A 20,294-nucleotide genomic window follows, 5' to 3' on the forward strand; every position below is an offset into this window, starting at 1 on the left:
TGAACAATGATGTTATGATTGTATTTTTGACTTAAAAACTGAGAGATTTTAAAGGAATAAGCAATGTAGTTTTAAAAAAGGTACCTTAGTGACAAATGTTGCACTGGCATGGTATTTGACAGTCATGTCTCTGATCTCCTCCCTGAATGTGGGAGTGCGAGGAGGCTGGTCAGACTTGGGGATGATGGGTTCAGAAATCTCACTCCATTCGCTCTCACCGCCCATGTTCTCACATTTGACACGGAACTCATACTCGAAGCCTTCAATCAAGCCTGTGACCTCATAGTTGGTCTCTGCAATCTTCTTGGTAGTTACTGACATCCACTTGTTCTGTTTCTTCTCACGTTTCTCCAGGTAGTAGTTTGTGATTTTAGCTCCACCATCGCTGCTTGGAGGCTTCCAACAGACAACACAAGAGTCCTTTGTGGAGCTGATAATGAAAGGCTGCTGTGGGATGCCAGGTTTTTCTGAAAAACAAATAGGAAAGTTACTATAGTGCAGAAGTCCCATATTCTATGCAGTGGCAGATCTTGAAAACTAAATACGCTCCTTACAAAATGAACACATTTAAGTTTCTAGATGGTACTCTATAACTTATGCAAATAGGAGACGGTCGAGTAGAAGCTGTGGTTGATTTGAGACAGAATAAGCCATCTGTGAAGAGGACACCAAAATAAAATATAAATAAACTTACCAAATGGACTCTTGATTATAACCACTGATGGGATCTCTAGAGGCTCGCTGACTCCATATTGATTCTGAGCTGAAACCCTGAAGTAGTAGCCAGCATTCTCCGTCAGATTGAGGACACGGCAGGTGGTTCCAGACAAAGAGGAGGACACCAGGTACCACTGTTCCCCTTCTTTGGCCTCCCGTTTCTCCACAATGTAGTTGGTAATCATTGATCCTCCATCATCCTTGGGAGCCTTCCAGCTGATGACAACTGAGCTCTTAAGCAGGGCTTCAACAATTAGGGGCCCCTCAGGCATGCATGGCTTGTCTAGAAACACACACACACGCGCATATATATATGAAAGATTTGTAGACTGAAACTGAAAACTCATGCAAAGGGCTTTCATTTGTAACTTTGATTTTAAATTTATGGATAGATGGATGGATGGATGTGGAGCCCTTAAGCAATTTGTTTATAGTTTGATCTCACCTTGGATTTCTACACGAAGCACAGTGTCAATAGTTCCAAAGAAATTGCTGAGCTGCACCTTATAGCGACCAGCGTTGGTCTTTCTCTGAACATTCCTCACCACGAGGTGGGTGTAGCTCTCTGTGTTTTCAATGATCACATTTTCAGATGGATTCAGAGGCTTCTTGCCATAGAACCACATGATCTGTGGGATGGGACGGCCAATGTATACGACATGAAGGCGGAGACTGGTGCCAGCCCCAGCAAAGTATTTTTCCTTCAGGGGAAAGCCAGGGTGAAACTGGGGAGCTGCCTGTAAACGCAGTTTACCACTGCTCTCGATCTCTCCAGCCTCATTGATTGCCCTGCAGGTGTACAGGCCCTCATCTTCCTGTTCATCTGTTAGAATGCTGAGGGAGTGGTTTCGACCATCTGAGCTCATTTTGTACTTGCGGCTCTGGATCAGTTCCTTGCCAAAGCGGTACCACTTAATCTCAGGCAGAGGTCTGCCAATAATGCCACAGGTCAGAGTGCCAGACTCGCCAAGTTTAGTTGTTACATCTTGGATGTCTTCTGTCAAAGCTGGAGCCTCACCAACTGCAGAAAGACAGCAATGTTTAATCACACTAAATGTATTTAATTTTTACTTTTTGTTGTAAATTGAAAGGAATTACAAATAAATTGGTTGTCTTTCCCTTTAAACATTAGATTTTACACGATTTTGACTTTAACATTAAATCTTGGTCAAAATTTGGTTCTAAGATATATTTTTCTGTTGTCAGTTAAACAACATTTGTATTGAACTTGCCAGATATGTTATACATTGAATGTCAAATTCTACTGCAACGAGGTCATTTGTTTTGATAGACCTCAATCCTGCAACAGCTTACCACTCAATTTGGTCTTGATGCCCATAGGTGTGCGACGAGGTCGGCTGAGTCCAGTCTCGTTCTCAGCAAAGACTCTAAACTCATACTCAGTGGCTTCCATTAAGCCACCCATGGTGAACTGACGATCCTTCGAGCGCTCCTTATTGCATTTTTTCCAGGCACTCTCTCCAGCCTGCCTGAACTCAATCCAGTAACCTAGGATCTCCTTGCCACCATCATGCTCAGGCCTGAGCCAGTGGATGGTGATACAGTCTTTAGTGACAGAGACAATGTCAATCTCTCCTGGTTGGTTAGGTTTGTCTACAGGAAAACAGAAAGGAAAAGGGTCAATAATCTTGGATAAATTCATTCTAACATCAATACATTCTAAAAGTATTTTAGAATGTATTGATCTCATACGTTTCCCTTATCAGCACAGACTGATTTAGATTGATTGCAATGAGTTGGCAATCTGTCTGCATTTATAAATTAGATAGCAGTTATTTGCAAAATTTCATCAGTATCTCTTAAAGTAATTGCAGTCACTCTGAGTTGGACTGTGACTGTTTGGAGGTGGTGTCACCTCCTGCCAGGCGACCTGTGCAATCACCTTGCAGTCAAAAGTGGTGACACAGAGGTTGAGGGTGTTACACGTTCAATCTCTGGGTGACTAGTAACCGTTACTACATGCAAATGGTTGACAAATGCCAGTAACTTAAAAATTAACAGTCACTAAGTAAAGGAAGAGTTGCAAGGAGGTTGTTGCCCTATTTGTACTCTAGTGTGACTGAGCCATAACTCACCAAATGGATCTTTGCAGACTACAGATTCAGAAGCAGGACCAGGTTCGCTCTGTCCAATGTCATTTTGTGCGACAACTCTGAACATGTACTCTGCATCAGGGATGAGACCAGTGGCATTGAACATGGTGGTGGTGATGTGGGTCTTGTTGTGGCGGACCCACTTCTCTGTTGAAACCTCCCTTCTCTCAACATAATATCCAGTGACACGAGAGCCTCCATCGTCGCGGGGCCTGGCCCAGGAGAGAGAAACTGTGGACTTGGTAACATCCATGATCTCTGGTGGGTTGCTGGGAGGTTCAGGTGGGCCTGTGATAAAGGATGGTTTTACAAATTAAATTATCAGAGTTACAGTATGTTCAGAGTGTATGATTATCACAACAATAGGTTTATTAAATACAAAATTTTCCCAGTTCGACTGAGAAAGTTGGACTAATAACAAATATATCACTACTCACAAAGTGGAGTCTTTGGTGTGACAGACTCTTCAGATTTTAAAGCTCTGCTGACACCAAACTGATTCTCAGCAGCAACCCTGAAGTGGTACTCCACATTCTCCTTTAGGCCCTTCACCACTAGAGAGTTCCCAATTACTCGAGCATCCACTGTATACCAGGCAGCCTTGGGTACCTCCCGCCTTTCCACTATGTATCCCAGGATGTCTGCTCCACCGTCATCTGATGGTGGCCTCCAACTGACTCTTACTGATCGGGCCTGAATGTCGTCAAATTCCAGAGGCCCTTCTGGGACATCTGGGCGACCAATCACTTTCACCTACAGAGAGGAGGTACAGAGAGTTCGTTTTTAAGGCTGCAAATATTATTAGATTTTATACAATATATGTTTTCATTTCATTAGCCATTCTTTAATAAAGTCTTTCAGACACGCTCCCCACCTTGATATAAACAGCCTTCCTGCCACATTTGTTTTCCAGCACCAAGTCGTAGGTACCAGTGTCATCTTTATGCGCCTCTTTGATGACCAGCTCAGTGATGTCATCATGCGTAGCAATCATGGCCCGATGGGAGATGTCACGACCATCCTTGGTCCACTTGCATGTAGGGATGGGTTTACCCTTAATGGGTACAGACAGGTGGATGACACCACCTTGTCTGACCACATAGCCCTCTTCATATTTAGGATCCAGCTCATAGTCAGGATAATCTGAAGAAGACAGAGGTTTGATTTTTTTTTTAACTAAAGCTAAAAATGCCAGGATGCTATATGCCATGCCACCAAAAAACTGAAGTAAAGGATTTATAAATATTTCAAATTCTTTCTTTACCAAGCATCTCCTGGACTTTAACCACTCCAGGAATCTCAGCAGCTTCTCCACAACCACCAGCATTGCAGGCGATGATCCTAAATTTGTATTCAGCCCCCTGTGGCATGTGGGTGATGATGTACTCGCACATCTTCGTGGGAGTTGTGTTACACAGTGTCCATTCCAGCTGGTCTACCTTCTGCATTTCAATAAAGTAGCCAGTAATGACAGAACCACCCTCCTCTTCTGGTGGAAGCCAAGCTAGAGAAACAGAAGTCCTGGTAGTGTCTGTGACTCTGGCCTGAACTGGAGGACCTGGAGGTTCTGTTTAATAACATAGAGAATAGGTAAAGATAGTGACCCCACAGTGGTATGGCTAATTTAAAACAGAAAAGCAGTACAACTGTTACAGTGATCTTTTGCGGGACATACCAATGGGGTCTAAAGCGATGGTAATGACAGAACTCTCGCTGGGTTTCCCAGCCCCTCTAGAGTTAATGGCTGTGATACGGTGTTCATACTCCAGGCCCTCAATCAGTCCGGAGGAACGGTACCTGGTCATAGTAACAGGGTTTTTGTTGATCCTCAACCACCTGTCAGAATGGGCCTCTTTCCGTTCTATGATATAGCCCGCAATAGTGGAGCCACCATTGTCCTCAGGTGGTTTCCAGGTCAGGGTCATGCCCTCATGGGTGACATCAAGCACTTCTGGTCTGCTTGGGGGTCCGGGGATGGCTACATAGAAAAGAAAAACAATCAGAGATGAATAACAAACAAGACATAGTACCATATAGTTCAGTGAGAATAAACAATCCACAGTTTAATAGGATTTTTAAGTTTATATATCAAATCAGAACCTGTCTACTTGTAATTGTATACAGTGACCACCAATAACAGTGTGAAACTGAAACTGTAAAAAAATGCTTCAGAAAGAAGTTGGACTTGTGGGCTTGAAAAGAACAAGAAGAAGGTTTTCAAAGCAACAGTGCAAGTTATCAAAGGCAGCACAATTCTCATTGAAGGTGCATATGAAGAACATCTTATGGAAAGAGAACTTACTCTTGGCGCTCTTGCATTCCACCACATCAGACTGCAGGAAGCCACCAATGCCAAAACGATTCATGGCTGCAACACGGAACACGTACTCAGTTCCTTCAGAGAGCCTAGTGAATTTAAAGCAAGGCCTTGTCACAGACTCGGAGATGGTGGTCCAGCCAGGCCGGTGGGCATCACGCTGCTCAACAACATATCCGCTGACATTGGCACCACCATCATTCTCTGGAGGTAGCCAACTAACTGTCACTGAAACACCGTCGACTTCCTCGATCTTTACTGGACCCATAGGAATACTCGGTTTGTCTGAACAGAAACAACAAGGCAGCTATTTAGGAAGACAGTTTTTGTCTTTTTTATTTCTTTGTCTTTTGATTTTTCTCTGAAGGAAAAATACACCTTACTAAATAAAAACTGAAAATATAAAACATTCAGTTTAGTAAAGAATGTCTGCTTACCCAGGATGATAACCTTGATAACTTCAGTTGCCATGCCTATGGTATTCTTCACCTCTAGTGTGTAGTCTCCTGTGTCAGAGATGGTCGTCTCACGGATGACGAGATGGGTATATTTGCTGGTGCTGTCAATCTTGATGCGGTCCAGGGTGTCCTTCAGCTTCACACCACCAAAGTACCACGAGCAGACTGGCTGTGGTCTGCCCCTTATTGGGATGTTGAGGTCAATGGGTTTGCCGCAATTCACATGAACTATCTTCTGAGGGATACTTGTCATGTCAATCTTGGGCATAACTGCAGTAAACACAAAATTTTTCATATGACTTATGAAAGCTTTTCACAGCTTAGTAAAAACAGAAATGATGTGATGATTTGTGTTTTGATATCTTACCCTTGATCTCTTGGATGATCACTGGAGTGACAATGTCAGTGGATTCACTGGCTCCCCTGCTGTTCGTGGCGCGGATTCTGAACAGATACTGGTCATTTTCTGTCAGAGACTGGATGGTGTGCTGGGATACTGAGGCCTTAACTGTCGCCACAGCACTCCATCTGTCGGAGCCTACTTTGCAGGCCTCAATAATGTAGCCTGTCAATCTGCTGCCACCATCATGCAAAGGCTTCTCCCAGTGCAGGGTGACAGAAGATTTGGAAACATCAACAATCTCAAGCTTCACAGGCACTGAGGGCACTTCACACACCAGCACAGCCTCCGCTGTCTCACAGGGCTCACCGACACCATAGATATTCTCTGGCAGGACTCTGAAAAAGTAGTACACACCCTCCTCCAGTCCACTGATTCTGTACAGTGTTTTCCTACACTCAGTGGTAACAGTCTTATAGGACTTCATGTTGGCCTCACGCTTCTCTATAATATAGTTGCTGACATGAGCACCACCATCAATGCTTGGGACATCCCAGGTGATCACAACAGATTCCTTGGTGTAGTCCTTCACTTTCACTGAACCTGGAGGACCAGGAGTGTCTGACAAAGAGAGGCAAGTAAAAAGATCATATTTCGAAACTATATTACTTTACTAACTGTATGGTGACTGTACATATTTGATATCCAAAATCTTTTAACAAACTCTGTGGAAACTTTGGTTGACATACCATAGACTTTAACAAGGATGATGACAGTCTTTTTTCCAGATGGGTTCTCTGCCTCTACAATGTATTTTCCAGAGTCGTAGCGATCAACCTTCTCTACTACCAGTGATGTGTACTTGTCAGTAGTCTCAATATAACCACGGCTCTGTAGTTCCACCCCCGTCTTCCTCCAGGCCACTACTGGCGTCGGACGACCAGTGACAGACACAAATAGGCGCAGAGTACCTCCAGCGCGGAGGCACACTGTTTTCTTTAGGTCATCAGCCAGCTCCAAATCGGGTATTTCTGAGTGGATGGAGCATAGTTTACATAGAACATTAAAAAGTTCAGATGTAGTTCAAATATTGATTTTTTTCAACAGAAATCTACACCTACTTACCAATTTTCTCAAGTGGTTCGATTTCAGCACTTGGTTCACTGAACTCTCCAGTCCCATTGCTGTTAATGGCAGCAACCCTGAATCTGTACTTCTTATTGGCAGCCAAACCAGCAGCCACATACTCATTAGTCTTGAGGGCTTTGGCAGTGGCACGGTACCACTGCTCAGAACCCTCCTCTAGGATCTCCACAATGTAGCCGGTGACATCTGATCCACCATCATACATGGGCCTGGTCCAAGTCATGGTGATGCTGTGTTTCGTTGTGTCTGTGATGCGAGGCACTGATGGAGGAGCTGGGGTGTCTGTAGATGAAATGGAATTTTTGAAAATGTATTTTATCTAAACAAATATGTTGTAAAATATGTTTGGGGTGGTGCTTTCAGCATTGGTATCACTTCCTCATCCTGTTGCAAAGCACAGTGTGTGCCACTTGATTAACAACAAACATAGTGACTTCATCTGTTCACCTGTTAAATCCAGAATTCAAAATTCTGCTCCTCACATACAAGGTCTTAAATAATCAGGCCCATCTTATCTTAATACACTCTAAAGCCAGGATTTAGAGTGTATCACAATATAAATATATCACTAGTGAAGGTTACAGATGATCAAATGGCCTCTGTCAGTACTTATCTTGCTGTGCAACTACACCACAATGTGGGGTTCAATAGCACTGTGCTATGTGCATGTAAATGGGGAGTTTTCTTCGCACAAAAAGGTTAATTATGAAGTTCCACAACTAGTTAAACCAAAGGCATGTCTTAAAGACACGAGACCTGAAATACCTCTAATTTACTACTTTGTTCATTTACTAATTTCAGAGAAAACAGGGCTTGATGTACTCAGGCCTAAAACAACATGGTGGAGACATCGAAACATGGTGTCTAACCAGATACTTACCTTGGCCTCCAATAACACTGAAGAATCTTGGAGTCTTTTTTAATCAGCATATGTCCACATTAACACTGTATGTTGGACAGCCTTCATTGCCTACTGTATTAAATCTTTAGTAAATATTAAACTCTGCCTATCCTTTAGTTTGCCTTTTTCCGGTATCTTTCTCCTCTCTTTCCCCTTACTCCCAGCTGATCGTGGGGATTGCTGCTCTTCCCCTGAACCTGGTTCTGATGGAGGTTTCTTCCTGTTAAAAGTTTCCTTCCCATTGTTGCCAAGTGCTTGCTATTAGTGGTTAGTATGATTGTTGTGTTTCTTTCCATCATTTTAGCATTTTTACCTTACAATATAAAACACCTTATGGTGACTTCTGCTGTGAATTGGTGCTATATAAATAAAAGTGAACTGAATGGAACTGAAAAATATTAAATAATATCACTTTTCTCTTGGCATTAAAAGGACAATGTCTACAGTTTTCTTTCTTTCTTTCTTTTTTTTAAGTAAAAATGTCTTACATGTGGGGTCTTTACAGAGGATGTATACTGAGGTGTCACTTGGCTGGCTGTATCCAGCAGAGTTGACTGCTGTAACTCTGAACTGGTACTCGCTTCCCTCCAGTAGGCCTGTGATCTTCAGGCGGGTGTCATAGATGGTGTAGGTCTTATTCACTCGAGTCCACCTGGTCCAAACAACAAAACAACATCATGAAAGAGAAGGATAAGTATCTTTATTTAAGAAATGATGTCTCAACATCTTCAGTGAATCCAGAATTTGTTCTGACCTGCTACTGTTCTTCTCTCGTTTTTCAACGATGTAGTTTTTGAGCTCGCTTCCTCCATCACTCTCAGGCTTCAGCCACTCGATGATAACGTGCTCCTTACCCACTGCAGTCGCCTCTGGTGTGCCTGGCTGGGAGGGGATTGCTGTGGAAGAGTGGGAACAGGTCAGAGTCACGCAAACACATCTACATTACGTTTTCCCTTTCATAAGATGTAATATAATCCATAACACCTAAATCCAAAATTGAAATTGTAAGTAAGACTTGGAAAAATGCTGCAGCTTACTGTAAGCGTTTCTGGCGATGATGGGATCAGATTCCAAAGGAACTCCAGCCCCATACTTATTGACACCTCTAACCCTAAAGATGTACTCATTGTTCTTGATCAACCTAGTGCTGACACATGACAGGGTCTTGCACTCAGTCTCCATGATGACCCAGTTGAGGCGGCTGGTCTCACGACGTTCCACAATGTAATGGGTGACAGAGTCTCCACCATCCTCCAGAGGTATCTTCCAAGACACTGTACATTTTTCCTCTGTGACTCTGCTGATTACAATCCTATCAGCTGGAGCTCCAGGAGTGTCTAACAGACAGAAAGCAACATTTCAATCAGAAAGTTCAAACTATTACGACACACTAATTAATTAGTGTCCTTTTGGCTGCTCACCTAGAACTTTAACGCTGACAGCTGCCGTCTTAATTCCACTGGCATTCTTGACAGTTAGAATGTATCTACCTGTGTCGTATCTGTCACAGCTCTTGATGACAGCCATGGCTCTAGTGGCAGTGTAGGTCAGTGAATATTTTTCTCCAAGTTCTAAAATCTTGTCACCCTTTGACCAGTACACTGTAGGCTCTGGTTTACCACCCACAGCACCGTCCAAGACAAGGTCAGAACCAGCAGTAACAGTGACAGTCTCACCTATCAGTTTGCTGTCAAGTTCAGCTTTGGGAGGAGCTGCAAAAAGTAAGGGATGATTAGTGTTACATTAAAAAATAACAACATATACCAGTATAATGAACTGAACCCTGAAAACAATCTTTGTTTTAGTCATTTTTATTGATATTCTGCCTGGTACACCAAGCAGGGGAGCTTTTTTTTCTTTAAAGTTACATTCATTCATAGTTATTTATTGTTTCTAAAATAACAGGAAATGTAGATTAACTTATTTAAATACTATCAAGGTAAAAAAAAAAAAAACCCAAACAAAACCCTTGAACTTACAATATTCATCCTTGCATGTGACTGGTCCAGTGGTCTCTGAAGGGACACTTTGAACACCTGCAGCATTCTTGGCAACGACACGGTATTCATAGGTCTCTCCTTCACCTAGGTTTGTGATGGTGAAGTAGTTCTCTGTGATTGTGGTATAGTTGCACTTGAGCCAGCGGTTGTCATCCCACTCATCTGTGCTGTAGACTTTTCTCTCCACCACATAACCAATGATCTTACTGCCACCATCATTGAAGGGCACTGTCCAGCACAATGACACAGAAGAGCGGGTGATGTCTGTCACCTCGGGTTTGCCAGGAGGATCTGGAGGGTAGAAATGATCATAAAAAATTTATATAAGTTTATTCACACAACGTCAGATATTGTTAAAATTTGTGTAGGTTCTCAGTCATTCAGGTCAGAGTAGTCCTAAGGGCTTGAGTTGAAAAGAAGTTCTTGAAGATGTTTTATCTATCATCCAAAAGTGTTCTCTAGCTTCAGAAGTTCAGAAAAAAGAAGTACAATTGACTTCAACTCAAACACTTCCGACTATGCTCTTAAAGTCTCCATTATGCATTTTAGTTGGGCAATATCAACAGTAATAACAATAGATCTGTTTTTAGGACCTTAAGCAAAATTGAGTATTGACCATCTGTCATTTCATAATACATCTTCATAGTTAGGATGAATGTGAATGTGAATATTTTCTTACCAACAGGATTGAGTGCCACTACAGGTCTGGAGGCTTCGCTGGCTTTGCTGAGCCCAGCAAGGTTCATGGCATACACCCTGAACTGATACTCTAGCCCCTCAATCAGGTTCGAGACCTTGTATTGGCAATCCAGGCAGGGTAGCTTGTTCTCCCTCACCCACAGGATCGTGTTCCTCTCCTTTTTCTCAATCCAGTAGCCTGTCACCTTGCTGCCACCATCAGCATATGGAACATCCCATTTGATGCTAATGGCATTGGCAGATATAGATATCACATCTGGGCGAGTTGGAGGACTTGGTGGAACTATGAAAATCAAGTGGAGATGAGAATATGGTTTGTTTAGAAGAAATCCAAAGCATTAAAAAACAAAACCAATGTTGGCACACACATATATAAAATCAGGATCAGATATTTAAACTGTTGGACAGCACCTACCAAATGGATGCTCAATGACAACAGGGGCAGACTCAACGGACTTGCTGACTCCAAACTTGTTCTCAGCACAGACTCTAAATGTGTACTCCATGTATTTGGTGAGATGTGTGACTTTGATGGTGGTTCTCTTCACACTGGAGTTCACCACTTGCCAAGAAGCAGAGCCAGATTCCCGTTTTTCTACAATGTAGTTGCTGATGTCAGTACCACCATCATCAGCTGGCTCAGACCAAGAAAGGGTGCAGGACTCTGAAGAGATTCCAGAAATTTCTACTGGTCCTGTGGGTGGACTTGGTCTGCCAACTATGACCACAGTCACTGTGAATGTCTTCACACCAGCAGCATTCTCCAGTGTCAGGTAGTACTTGCCACTGTCGCTTCTCTTGCTGTCTTTCACTACCAAAATGGTTCTTTCCTTTGAGGTCTTAATGGAGACTCTGTCAGTCTCCTTCAGCTTCATCTCTTCCAGTTTCCAGGTAACTTTAGGTGCAGGTCTGCCACTGATAGGGACATCAATTGTGAAGGTGTTGGAAGTCTTGCAAGTGATGAGCTGGTTGGTGATGCTGCTGAGATCAGCAGTTGGTTCTATGCAAGGCTCCTTTATGACCACAGAGCTAAAGGTGCCCTGAGGTTCGCTAATTCCAGCATCATTCTTGGCTTTAACTCTAAAGTCATATTCTGTGTTCTCAATCAGACCCTCTACCAACATCTTCTGAGACTTAGTCTCTCCACTAACAACCCAGTGGTCAGTGCCCTTAGCCCTGAATTCAACAATATAGCCTCTAATGCGGCTGCCTCCATCATGCTCGGGTTTTAGCCATACCAGTGAGGCTGTGGAATTGGTTGTGTCAACAACATCCAATCTCTTGGGTGGCGCAGGTTCTTCTGTGGCAATTATAGGCTCAGTCATCTCTTTTGGTTCTCCCTGGCCATAATGGTTAACGGCAATCACTCTGAACAAATACGGTACACCAATTTCCAGACCAGTTACTCTGATCATCTGCCGTGAGCACTTGGTGCTGACTTCTTGCCAGGCAAGGCGGCTTGCTTCACGCTTATCCACAATGTAGTGGTGGATTCGGGATCCACCGTCAGTGGCAGGAGCGTCCCACATCACTGTCAAGGCTCCGCGAGTAATATCTTTGAAGGTTATGGCTCCTGGAGGTCCAGGAGTATCCAGTACTTTAACAGTGAATGTGATGGATTTGCGCCCACTGTTGTTCTCCAGGGACAGGGTGTATTTGCCTGCCTCATACCTGGTGCAGTTCTCTATGGTCAGAGTGGAAAATGAATCTGTGGTGTTGATATCAGCCATTATCGGAAGCTCACTGTCTAATTTAGACCACGTGGCTAGAGGAGCTGGCTTTCCTCGGAAAGCAATATGTAGGGTTATAGTGCCTCCATTCTTCACAATATGAGTTTGCTTGAAGTCAGGACCAAGATCAATTTCAGGAGATGTAAGTCTGTCCAAAGACTGAACAGGGTTTGGCATCACTGATGCTTCGCCCTCTCCTGATCCATTTACAGCACTGACTCTGAACTTGTAGAGTTCTCCAGGTACTAGACCTGTGACAGTATACCTGGTGTGAATACAAATCTGTCTGTTGACTCTGTGCCACTCCTCCAGACTGGCCTTACACATATCTATATTGTAGCCAATTATTTCCATGCCACCATCAAAGACTGGCTTGGTCCATTCCAGGGTGACAGAGGACTTAGTGGAGTCAATGACCTGATGAACAAAAAGCATAGTTACAATTTTTTTAATGCGTTTTGTTTCTACAATCTAATATTGAGTTGAACACCTGTTTTGTATCCAAATTGCCTCTTGTGTATGAATATGAAACATGTATAATTCAATGTGTGTTACCACAAGATCTACCTTGATTACAGTGGGAGCACTGGGAGCACTTGTTGGTTCTCTGCATCTGAAGAGCCTGGAGGTGCTGCTGGCTGGTCCAACACCAGCACCATTTTCAGCCATAACACGGAACTCATACTCATTGCCCTCAGTAAGTTTGGTCACACGGTGCCTTAACTCTGTAATGGGCCTCTTGGAGGAGACCTTAACCCAGCGCAAGCTCTTCTTCTCTCTCCTCTCTAGGATGTAGCATTTAATCTCATTGCCTCCGTCTGACCGTGGCCTGGTCCAACACAGCGTTATGCTGTCTCCAGTAACATGGGTGGCATCTGGTGTACCAGGGGCATCAGGAACAGCTGAGTAACAGAACAAAAATATAATTTTTTTAAAGTAATATCTTTGAATGGTGGAAAGCATTTCTTCCATTAGTGCTTATGTTCAATAGAAAATTCAGATTACTTTTAAGAGTTTCCCAACAAGTCAGACAGACAGCACTGAGTAACTTTACTTACTGTATTGCATCTTCGCAATTATAGGATCAGAGTCCAGTGGTTTTCCGACACCAAACTTGTTGACAGCAGAGATTCTGAACTGGTACTCATTGCCTTTGATGAGGTTGGTGGCATTATAAGAGCAAGCTTCACACTTGGAGGTGACCAAGGCCCAAGTGATCCTGGATGTCTCCCTTTTCTCCACCACATAGTGAGAAATGGCAGCACAGCCATCGTTCTCTGGTGGGCTCCACCACACAGTGCACTTCTCAGCTGTGATGCCTGTGAAACGGATTGGGCCCTCGACGGGTCCAGGGGTATCTGCAAGGAAACAGTTGATTGAGGAGACTTGTTACGGTAAAAACATTTGTATCACTTGTGTCAACAGAAACAGATTTGTCTAAAACAGTGTTTTTTAACAGATATTATAACAAATTGCACACATTTACAAACCTTGGACTCTAACGTTAATGTCAGCTTTCCTGGTTCCAGAGCTATTTTTGGCCTCTACAGTGTAAATTCCACGGTGGTTCCTGTTAGAATCGCGAATAAACAGACTACTGGTGCCAATGCCAGTAGTAATCTCAATGTCAATCATAGTCCTCTTGTCGATCTCTTTACCCTCCTTGTACCAAAGAACCTGTGGGACTGGACGTCCGGTGATTTTGCAGCTGAGACTGACGTTATCTCCAGCCCTCAGGGTGAGCACCTGGTCTGGAGACCACTCAATCTCAGGAGCAACTGGAGATGCAGACAAAAAAAATTATGAATCAGCATCAAGTAAGATGTGATTAATTAAAAAACAATCAACGATTTGCGTTCTTCTAACATGTTTTTATATTAAAAATACTTACTGCTCTCATCCTTGGTCATTATGTATCCAGAGGAGTTGGATGGTGGGCTGACTGTGCCAACAGCATTCCTGGCAATCACTCTGAACTCAATTCTTTCTCCAGGTGAGAGACCAGTTACAGTGAACTGGGTCTCACTGATATCAGTGAAGTTGCACCGTAGCCATTTGCCTCTGCCTTGACGCCTCTCCACACTATAGGCTACAATTTTGCTTCCACCATCCCTCTTGGGAATGTCCCATTGGAGGGTGACTGAGTCTCTGGTTACATCAATGCAGACTGGGGTACCAGGTGGATCTAATTGAGGGAAGAAAGCAATTAATCCATAATAATTTAGATGTAAAGAGTAACTAAATAGGACAAAATGAAAGAATCATAATGTCTAAACAGTAAATACAAAACAACTCCTAAATATAGACCGATGTACTGAGCAACGTCTACTTACCAACAGGGGAGATAGCGAGTGCATGTTTGCTCTGCTCACTGCAAGGGCTGAGTCCGGCATTGTTCTCTGCATAGACTCTAAAGGAGTACTCCAGACCCTCCACAAGACCAATTATCCTGTACTCTCTGTTAGAGATGGTTGTGGAATTCACTTTCTGCCATAAGAGGCTGTTCCTGTCCTTCTTCTCGACATGATAACCTAAGACTGGGGAACCCCCGTCAAAATCTGGGGCATCCCATTTTATTGACATACCATCACTGGTGATGTTGTAGGCAACTGGTTTTCCTGGAGGACCTGGAGGTTTGTACTGGTGCTGGGCAACAACATCTGAAGAGATGAGTGGCTCACTGACCCCATACTTATTTTCTGCACGGACTCTGAACTGGTACTGAGTTCCTTTGACCAGGTTAGGAATCTTAAAGGTAGTCCTGACAACACTGGAGCAGACCATCTTCCAGTTGGCCTGGGAGGTTTCACGTTTCTCCACACTGTAGCAGGTGATCTCGCCACCTCCATCTTCCTTCGGCTCATCCCAGGAGATAATAATACTCTGAGCTTTTATCTCGTCAAAACGGATGGAGCCAGTAGGGACTGAAGGGGGTCCCAGAGTGATCACATTGATGTCAAAGTAGTTCTTAATGACTCTGTTATCCAGAACCAAGGTGTATTGTCCAGCATGTTCTTTCTTAACCCCTCTGACTGTAACTGAAGTCTTGTTGTCAGTGGTCCTAAAGCGAATCTTCTCACTTTCCTTTAGTGGGAAATTATCCTTTAGCCAGCTGATTGTAGGTCTTGGTTTTCCCTTGAATGGTAACTCAATATGGATGTTTTGACCTATACGAACAGCAAGCTCTCCATTGGGATAATCATTCAGTTTGGCTTCAGGTGGAATGATGAGGTCCATCACTGTGATTGGACCAATTTGGGAGAAGTCACTGTTGCCTTTCTCATTCTTTGCAAACACTCTGAAATCCAGGATAGCATTTTCCTTGAGTCCCGTCACTTCACAGCTGCACCGCTTGCATTTAGCAGCTAAAGTCCATTTGACTTCATCCTGGGCTCTCTTCTCAATGATGTAGTCAGTGATGTGGCTGCCACCATCGTGGTCAGGTCTGCTCCACTGAAGGGTGACAGAGTTCTTTGTGGAGTCCACCATTATTAGGTCTTTAACAGCTCCTGGAGTTTCAGTTGCTCGGACAGCATCAGTGGTTTCACAAGGGTCACCCACACCAAACTCATTTTGAGCAGACACACGGAAGAAGTAAGCTATATCTTCCTCCAGCCCTGACACCTTGTAACTTGTATTTAAACACTCATCAGTAATCACTTGATAAGCTTTCATAGTGGAGGCCTTCTTTTCGACAATGTAATTAGTCACAGGGGAGCCACCATCTATGAGCGGAGGCTCCCAGCTTAGTGTCAGCTTTCCTCTTGTGACATTCTTTATCATCAGTTTCTGGCAGGTGGATGGACTGTCCAGAACCTTGAGGGAAACAGTAACTATCTTAGGTTCTCCAACACCATTCTCAATTTCCAGCACATACTTTCCACAGTCATCACGGGTGACCTTGGGGATGAGGAGTGTGGTAGCTCTTTCAGTGCTTGTGACTGTGTAGCGGTTATCACCAGCCATGTTACGGTCACCACGGCGCCAGGTGACATTTGGTGTAGGACGACCCTTCAGGGGGATAAAGACTTCCACATCACGGCCAGCCTTTGCTGTGTATTGAGTTGTCATAGCAACATCCAAGTCCAGATCAGCCTCCTCTGTTGGACACAAATGTCATACAAAGATGGAAAAGAATATTAATTTTGATTTTATTATTGATTCGTCTCAAGACTAATATCTTGTACTATAAAGGGAACTATATCAATACTAACCTAAAATATCTTTGGCTTGCACAGGCTGGTACATTTTGATGTCTTCTCCTTTGCCTTTACAGTTGACAGCAGATACTCTGAAGAAGTAGTAGATGCCAGGTTTGAGGTGGGACACGACATACTCACATGTCTTGACTTGTGGGTTGGTAATCACCCATTCTTTGTCCTCTGTATTCATCTGCTCTAAAATATAGTGTGTAATTTCGCTGCCACCATCATAGACGGGCTTCTCCCATCCAAGTGTGATAGATGTCTTTGTAGAGTCAACCACACGCAGCTTAGTGGGTTCACCTGGTAGATCTGGAGAAGAAAAAAGGAAAATGTAAACAATAAAGGAATTCCTCAAATGCTGACGAGATGAGGATAACTGCAAATTAAAGTCATATACCTATTGGGTCATAGGCTTTATAGAGCTCAGAAGGTTCAGAGTAGTTCCCTGCTCCAGCCTTGTTGACAGCACACACTCTGTACTGGTACTCATTGTTCTCCACCAGGTTAGCCACTTTCTGCCTGGTGTCTCTGATAGTGCCCTTCACCACCTTGATAAAAAAAAAAATGGATGTATTAAAGCTAACATCTCCTATTCATTGGTAGATTTTCTTTATGCTTGAACTTTTTAGATTTGGGGCAGCAAACAAACCTTGAACCATTGCAGACTCCTCTTCTCCCTTTTCTCTAGATAGTAGCCATCAATATCACTGCCTCCGTCCAACGCTGGTCTTTCCCAGATCACTGTCATGGTAGACTTAGTGATCATAGTAACTTTAGGCTTAGATGGCTCGCTGGGAGGTACTGTGCAAAATAAAAACGATAAGGTTAAAGCTTTTAAGTTTACCATTGTAATTTACCACTGTCTATAATGAAAGTTGATATATTTTCAAACATGAGAGCAAGAGAGAGAGAGAGAGGGAGAGATACACCTCATCAGTCACATATGGGGTGACTGATGAGGTGACTTTATTCTATTTGCTTACCAAATGCATTCTTGGCAATAATGGGCTCAGACTCCAGTGGCTCTCCAATGCCATACTTGTTGACTCCACGGACTCTAAAGATGTACTCATTGCCCATTATGAGTCTGGGCACATTCACAATGCAGTCAACCAGTTTCTCTGAGACAATCGACCACATTACCCTGCTGGTCTCCCGCTTTTCTACAATGTAATGTGTCACCATGGCACCACCTTCATCAGCAGGTGGTGACCACATGATGGTGATGTTGTCAGCTGTCACCTTCTTAAACTGAATCTCTCCAGCAGGTGGGCCTGGCTTATCTGATTAGACAAGGAAAACATTTGACTCAGGGTGTATACTGCATATATGATACATGTTATACAATGAAAAATAAATATTAAATAAATACCTTGAATGAGCAGCCTGACAATGGCACATGAAGATCCGAGGGAGTTCTTCACCTTGACTTCATAGGTTCCAGAGTTAAGACGAGTTGTTTCCTTCACGAACACACTTGTGGACTCGAAAGTGTGTTTAAAAGAGAGCTGAGAAGTAGGCTTAAGCTCTCTGCCATCTTTAAACCACTCAATACTGGGAGCAGGTTTGGCTCTTATATTAAATTTGAGTTCCACATTAGAGCCAGCCTTGTGCTTGACCTCATTAAGATACTCCTGAGGTATTTCAATCTCTGGGGCACCTGGACCAGAGATGGTAAAACAAGTCAGGATGTAGAATATGTAGGGTGTGGAATAAATATCTTAGAATACAAGACAATGCATAATTGCAGAAAAAAATACACAAATATAACCCAACATGAAAAGACCTACCATAAGTGTCCACACATGTGGCTGGCCCCACAGTGATAGACGGATTGCTCACTGAACCAACTGCATTCTTTGCCATGACTCGGAACTCATATGTTTCATCCTGGGTGAGGCCAGTAACAATGAAGCGGGTGTCTGTGATATTGGTGAGGTTAGCTTTAGACCATTTGGGGCTAACACCCTCTCTCTTCTCAATGATGTAACCAGTTATTGGGGATCCACCATCATAGTCAGGCTTCTGCCAGGCCAGACTAATGGAGTTCTTAGTGATGTCAGTTATACGCAAGTATAGGGGTGGCTCTATAGGAAGATACAGTGAGGATGATTTTAATAAATATTGCAGAAAATCTTAAGTCAAAGAATTTTTCATGCATTTTATCGACTATAAACTCACCGCAGGCATCAATAGCCAATACAGCATCAGAAATCTTGCTGAAGGCACTAATTCCAGCAGAGTTTTCTGCTGCTACCTTGAACTCATAAATAAGTCCAGCATTTATGTTGGTGACTTTAAAGTGTGTGGCACGGATCACTGTTTTGTTGACTCGCTGCCAAAGGATGCTGTTTTTGTCTTTCATTTGGAGATGGTAACCAAACACATGGCTGCCTCCATCTGACTTTGGCTCCTTCCATGCAACGGTAATGCTTTCCCTGGTTACAGCAGTAATTTCTGGAGTTGATGGCACATCTGGTATAGCTGGAGGACAAGAGGCAGAGTTTGAGAATTTTGGCATGCTCACATAGTGAAGGTGTAAAGAATGAGTAGCAAAATTATTATGTTTATGTATAATAATAAGAAAAGCAAAAACTTCTTACTGTAAGGAAGACTGACAGCGACAGCTGGGGAGTCAATATGTTCACTGATTCCATATCTGTTCTCTGCCCTAATTCTGAATTGGTACTCCAGGCCAGTGGTCAGCTTCATAATTTTCATGGTGCAACGGGCCACAGCTGAAGACACGTCCATCCAGTTGGCTGTAGTTGTCTCTCGCTTCTGGATGATGTAGTTGGTGATGGGACTGCCACCATCATATGCTGGTGGGAGCCACTTTAAGCTTACACTGTCTTCTGTGACATCATACAGCTCCACTGGTCCAAGTGGGACACTGGGGCGGTCAAGAACCACAATATTTACAAAGGACTTGGTGGTTCCACTGGAGTTGGAGGCAATAATATCATAGCGGCCTGAGTCTCCTGCAATGCTCTCACGCACACTAATCTTGATACTGTCAGGAGTGACTTCTGAGTTAAACCTCATTGTTGATTTGAGCAGCACATTATCCTTGGACAGAGTCACTTTAGGTAAAGGCCGGCCTGTCAATGGAATCTCACATTTTAGGGTAGATCCAGCTCTAACATATACTGTATTGTGGGGGAAGTCCTTCATGTTGATCTCAGGAGATTCTAGAACAGAAAAGTACCAAAAAGAGTTACAACAGGAGAAATTAGGTGTAGTCTCTACTAATTGCATGGCATGTTCTGATTATTATAACAAGCTTGTAGTTTACCAAGCTGGTCTTTGACCACTACAGGAGTAATCATTTCCTTAGCATCACTGAATCCAGCATAGTTCTCAGCTCTGATTCTGAAGAAGTACTCCGCATTCTCCCTCAGACCAGACACTGTGAAGTGGATGGACTTTGTTGTACCACATTTAACCCACTTCTCTTGTCCATTCTCCAGTGCTTCTACTAGGTAGCTAGTAATTCTGCTGCCTCCATCATGTTCTGGCTTGGCCCATGCCAAGGACACACTTTCCTTGGTCACATCCGTTACACCCAGTTTTGGTGGTGGACTTGGTTTTTCTGGAGAAAGAAAATATGTCTTTCAATTAAAACAAATTTTGATATATATTTTCTGTAAAAATTAAAAAAAAATAC

General features: G+C 43.3%; 1 protein-coding gene across 1 annotated transcript in view; it reads right to left on the minus strand.

The window, feature by feature from the left end:
* The window catches only part of ttn.2 (titin, tandem duplicate 2), a 228,147-nt gene that overhangs the window by 8,144 nt on the left and 199,709 nt on the right, over positions 1–20,294 (minus strand). The window contains exons 210-244 of the mRNA XM_080290745.1: positions 19,923–20,219; positions 19,231–19,818; positions 18,809–19,111; positions 18,418–18,714; positions 18,000–18,287; positions 17,611–17,910; positions 17,277–17,428; positions 17,025–17,175; positions 16,637–16,936; positions 14,756–16,522; positions 14,314–14,607; positions 13,913–14,200; positions 13,481–13,780; positions 12,990–13,324; positions 11,108–12,839; positions 10,673–10,975; positions 9,973–10,284; positions 9,415–9,705; positions 9,031–9,330; positions 8,748–8,889; positions 8,482–8,645; positions 7,072–7,374; positions 6,696–6,977; positions 5,974–6,567; positions 5,586–5,876; positions 5,134–5,433; positions 4,507–4,809; positions 4,096–4,398; positions 3,706–3,974; positions 3,269–3,584; positions 2,814–3,119; positions 2,032–2,331; positions 1,163–1,738; positions 695–1,000; positions 85–467 (exon numbers count right to left, since the gene is read on the minus strand). Coding sequence (XP_080146871.1) covers positions 85–467; positions 695–1,000; positions 1,163–1,738; positions 2,032–2,331; positions 2,814–3,119; positions 3,269–3,584; positions 3,706–3,974; positions 4,096–4,398; positions 4,507–4,809; positions 5,134–5,433; positions 5,586–5,876; positions 5,974–6,567; positions 6,696–6,977; positions 7,072–7,374; positions 8,482–8,645; positions 8,748–8,889; positions 9,031–9,330; positions 9,415–9,705; positions 9,973–10,284; positions 10,673–10,975; positions 11,108–12,839; positions 12,990–13,324; positions 13,481–13,780; positions 13,913–14,200; positions 14,314–14,607; positions 14,756–16,522; positions 16,637–16,936; positions 17,025–17,175; positions 17,277–17,428; positions 17,611–17,910; positions 18,000–18,287; positions 18,418–18,714; positions 18,809–19,111; positions 19,231–19,818; positions 19,923–20,219 — 13,736 coding nt within the window. The remainder of the gene's footprint in view (positions 1–84; positions 468–694; positions 1,001–1,162; positions 1,739–2,031; positions 2,332–2,813; positions 3,120–3,268; positions 3,585–3,705; positions 3,975–4,095; positions 4,399–4,506; positions 4,810–5,133; positions 5,434–5,585; positions 5,877–5,973; positions 6,568–6,695; positions 6,978–7,071; positions 7,375–8,481; positions 8,646–8,747; positions 8,890–9,030; positions 9,331–9,414; positions 9,706–9,972; positions 10,285–10,672; positions 10,976–11,107; positions 12,840–12,989; positions 13,325–13,480; positions 13,781–13,912; positions 14,201–14,313; positions 14,608–14,755; positions 16,523–16,636; positions 16,937–17,024; positions 17,176–17,276; positions 17,429–17,610; positions 17,911–17,999; positions 18,288–18,417; positions 18,715–18,808; positions 19,112–19,230; positions 19,819–19,922; positions 20,220–20,294) is intronic.

The sequence above is a fragment of the Astatotilapia calliptera genome, chromosome 16 (assembly GCF_964374335.1).
Source record: "Astatotilapia calliptera chromosome 16, fAstCal68.1, whole genome shotgun sequence".
NCBI lineage: Eukaryota > Metazoa > Chordata > Actinopteri > Cichliformes > Cichlidae > Astatotilapia > Astatotilapia calliptera.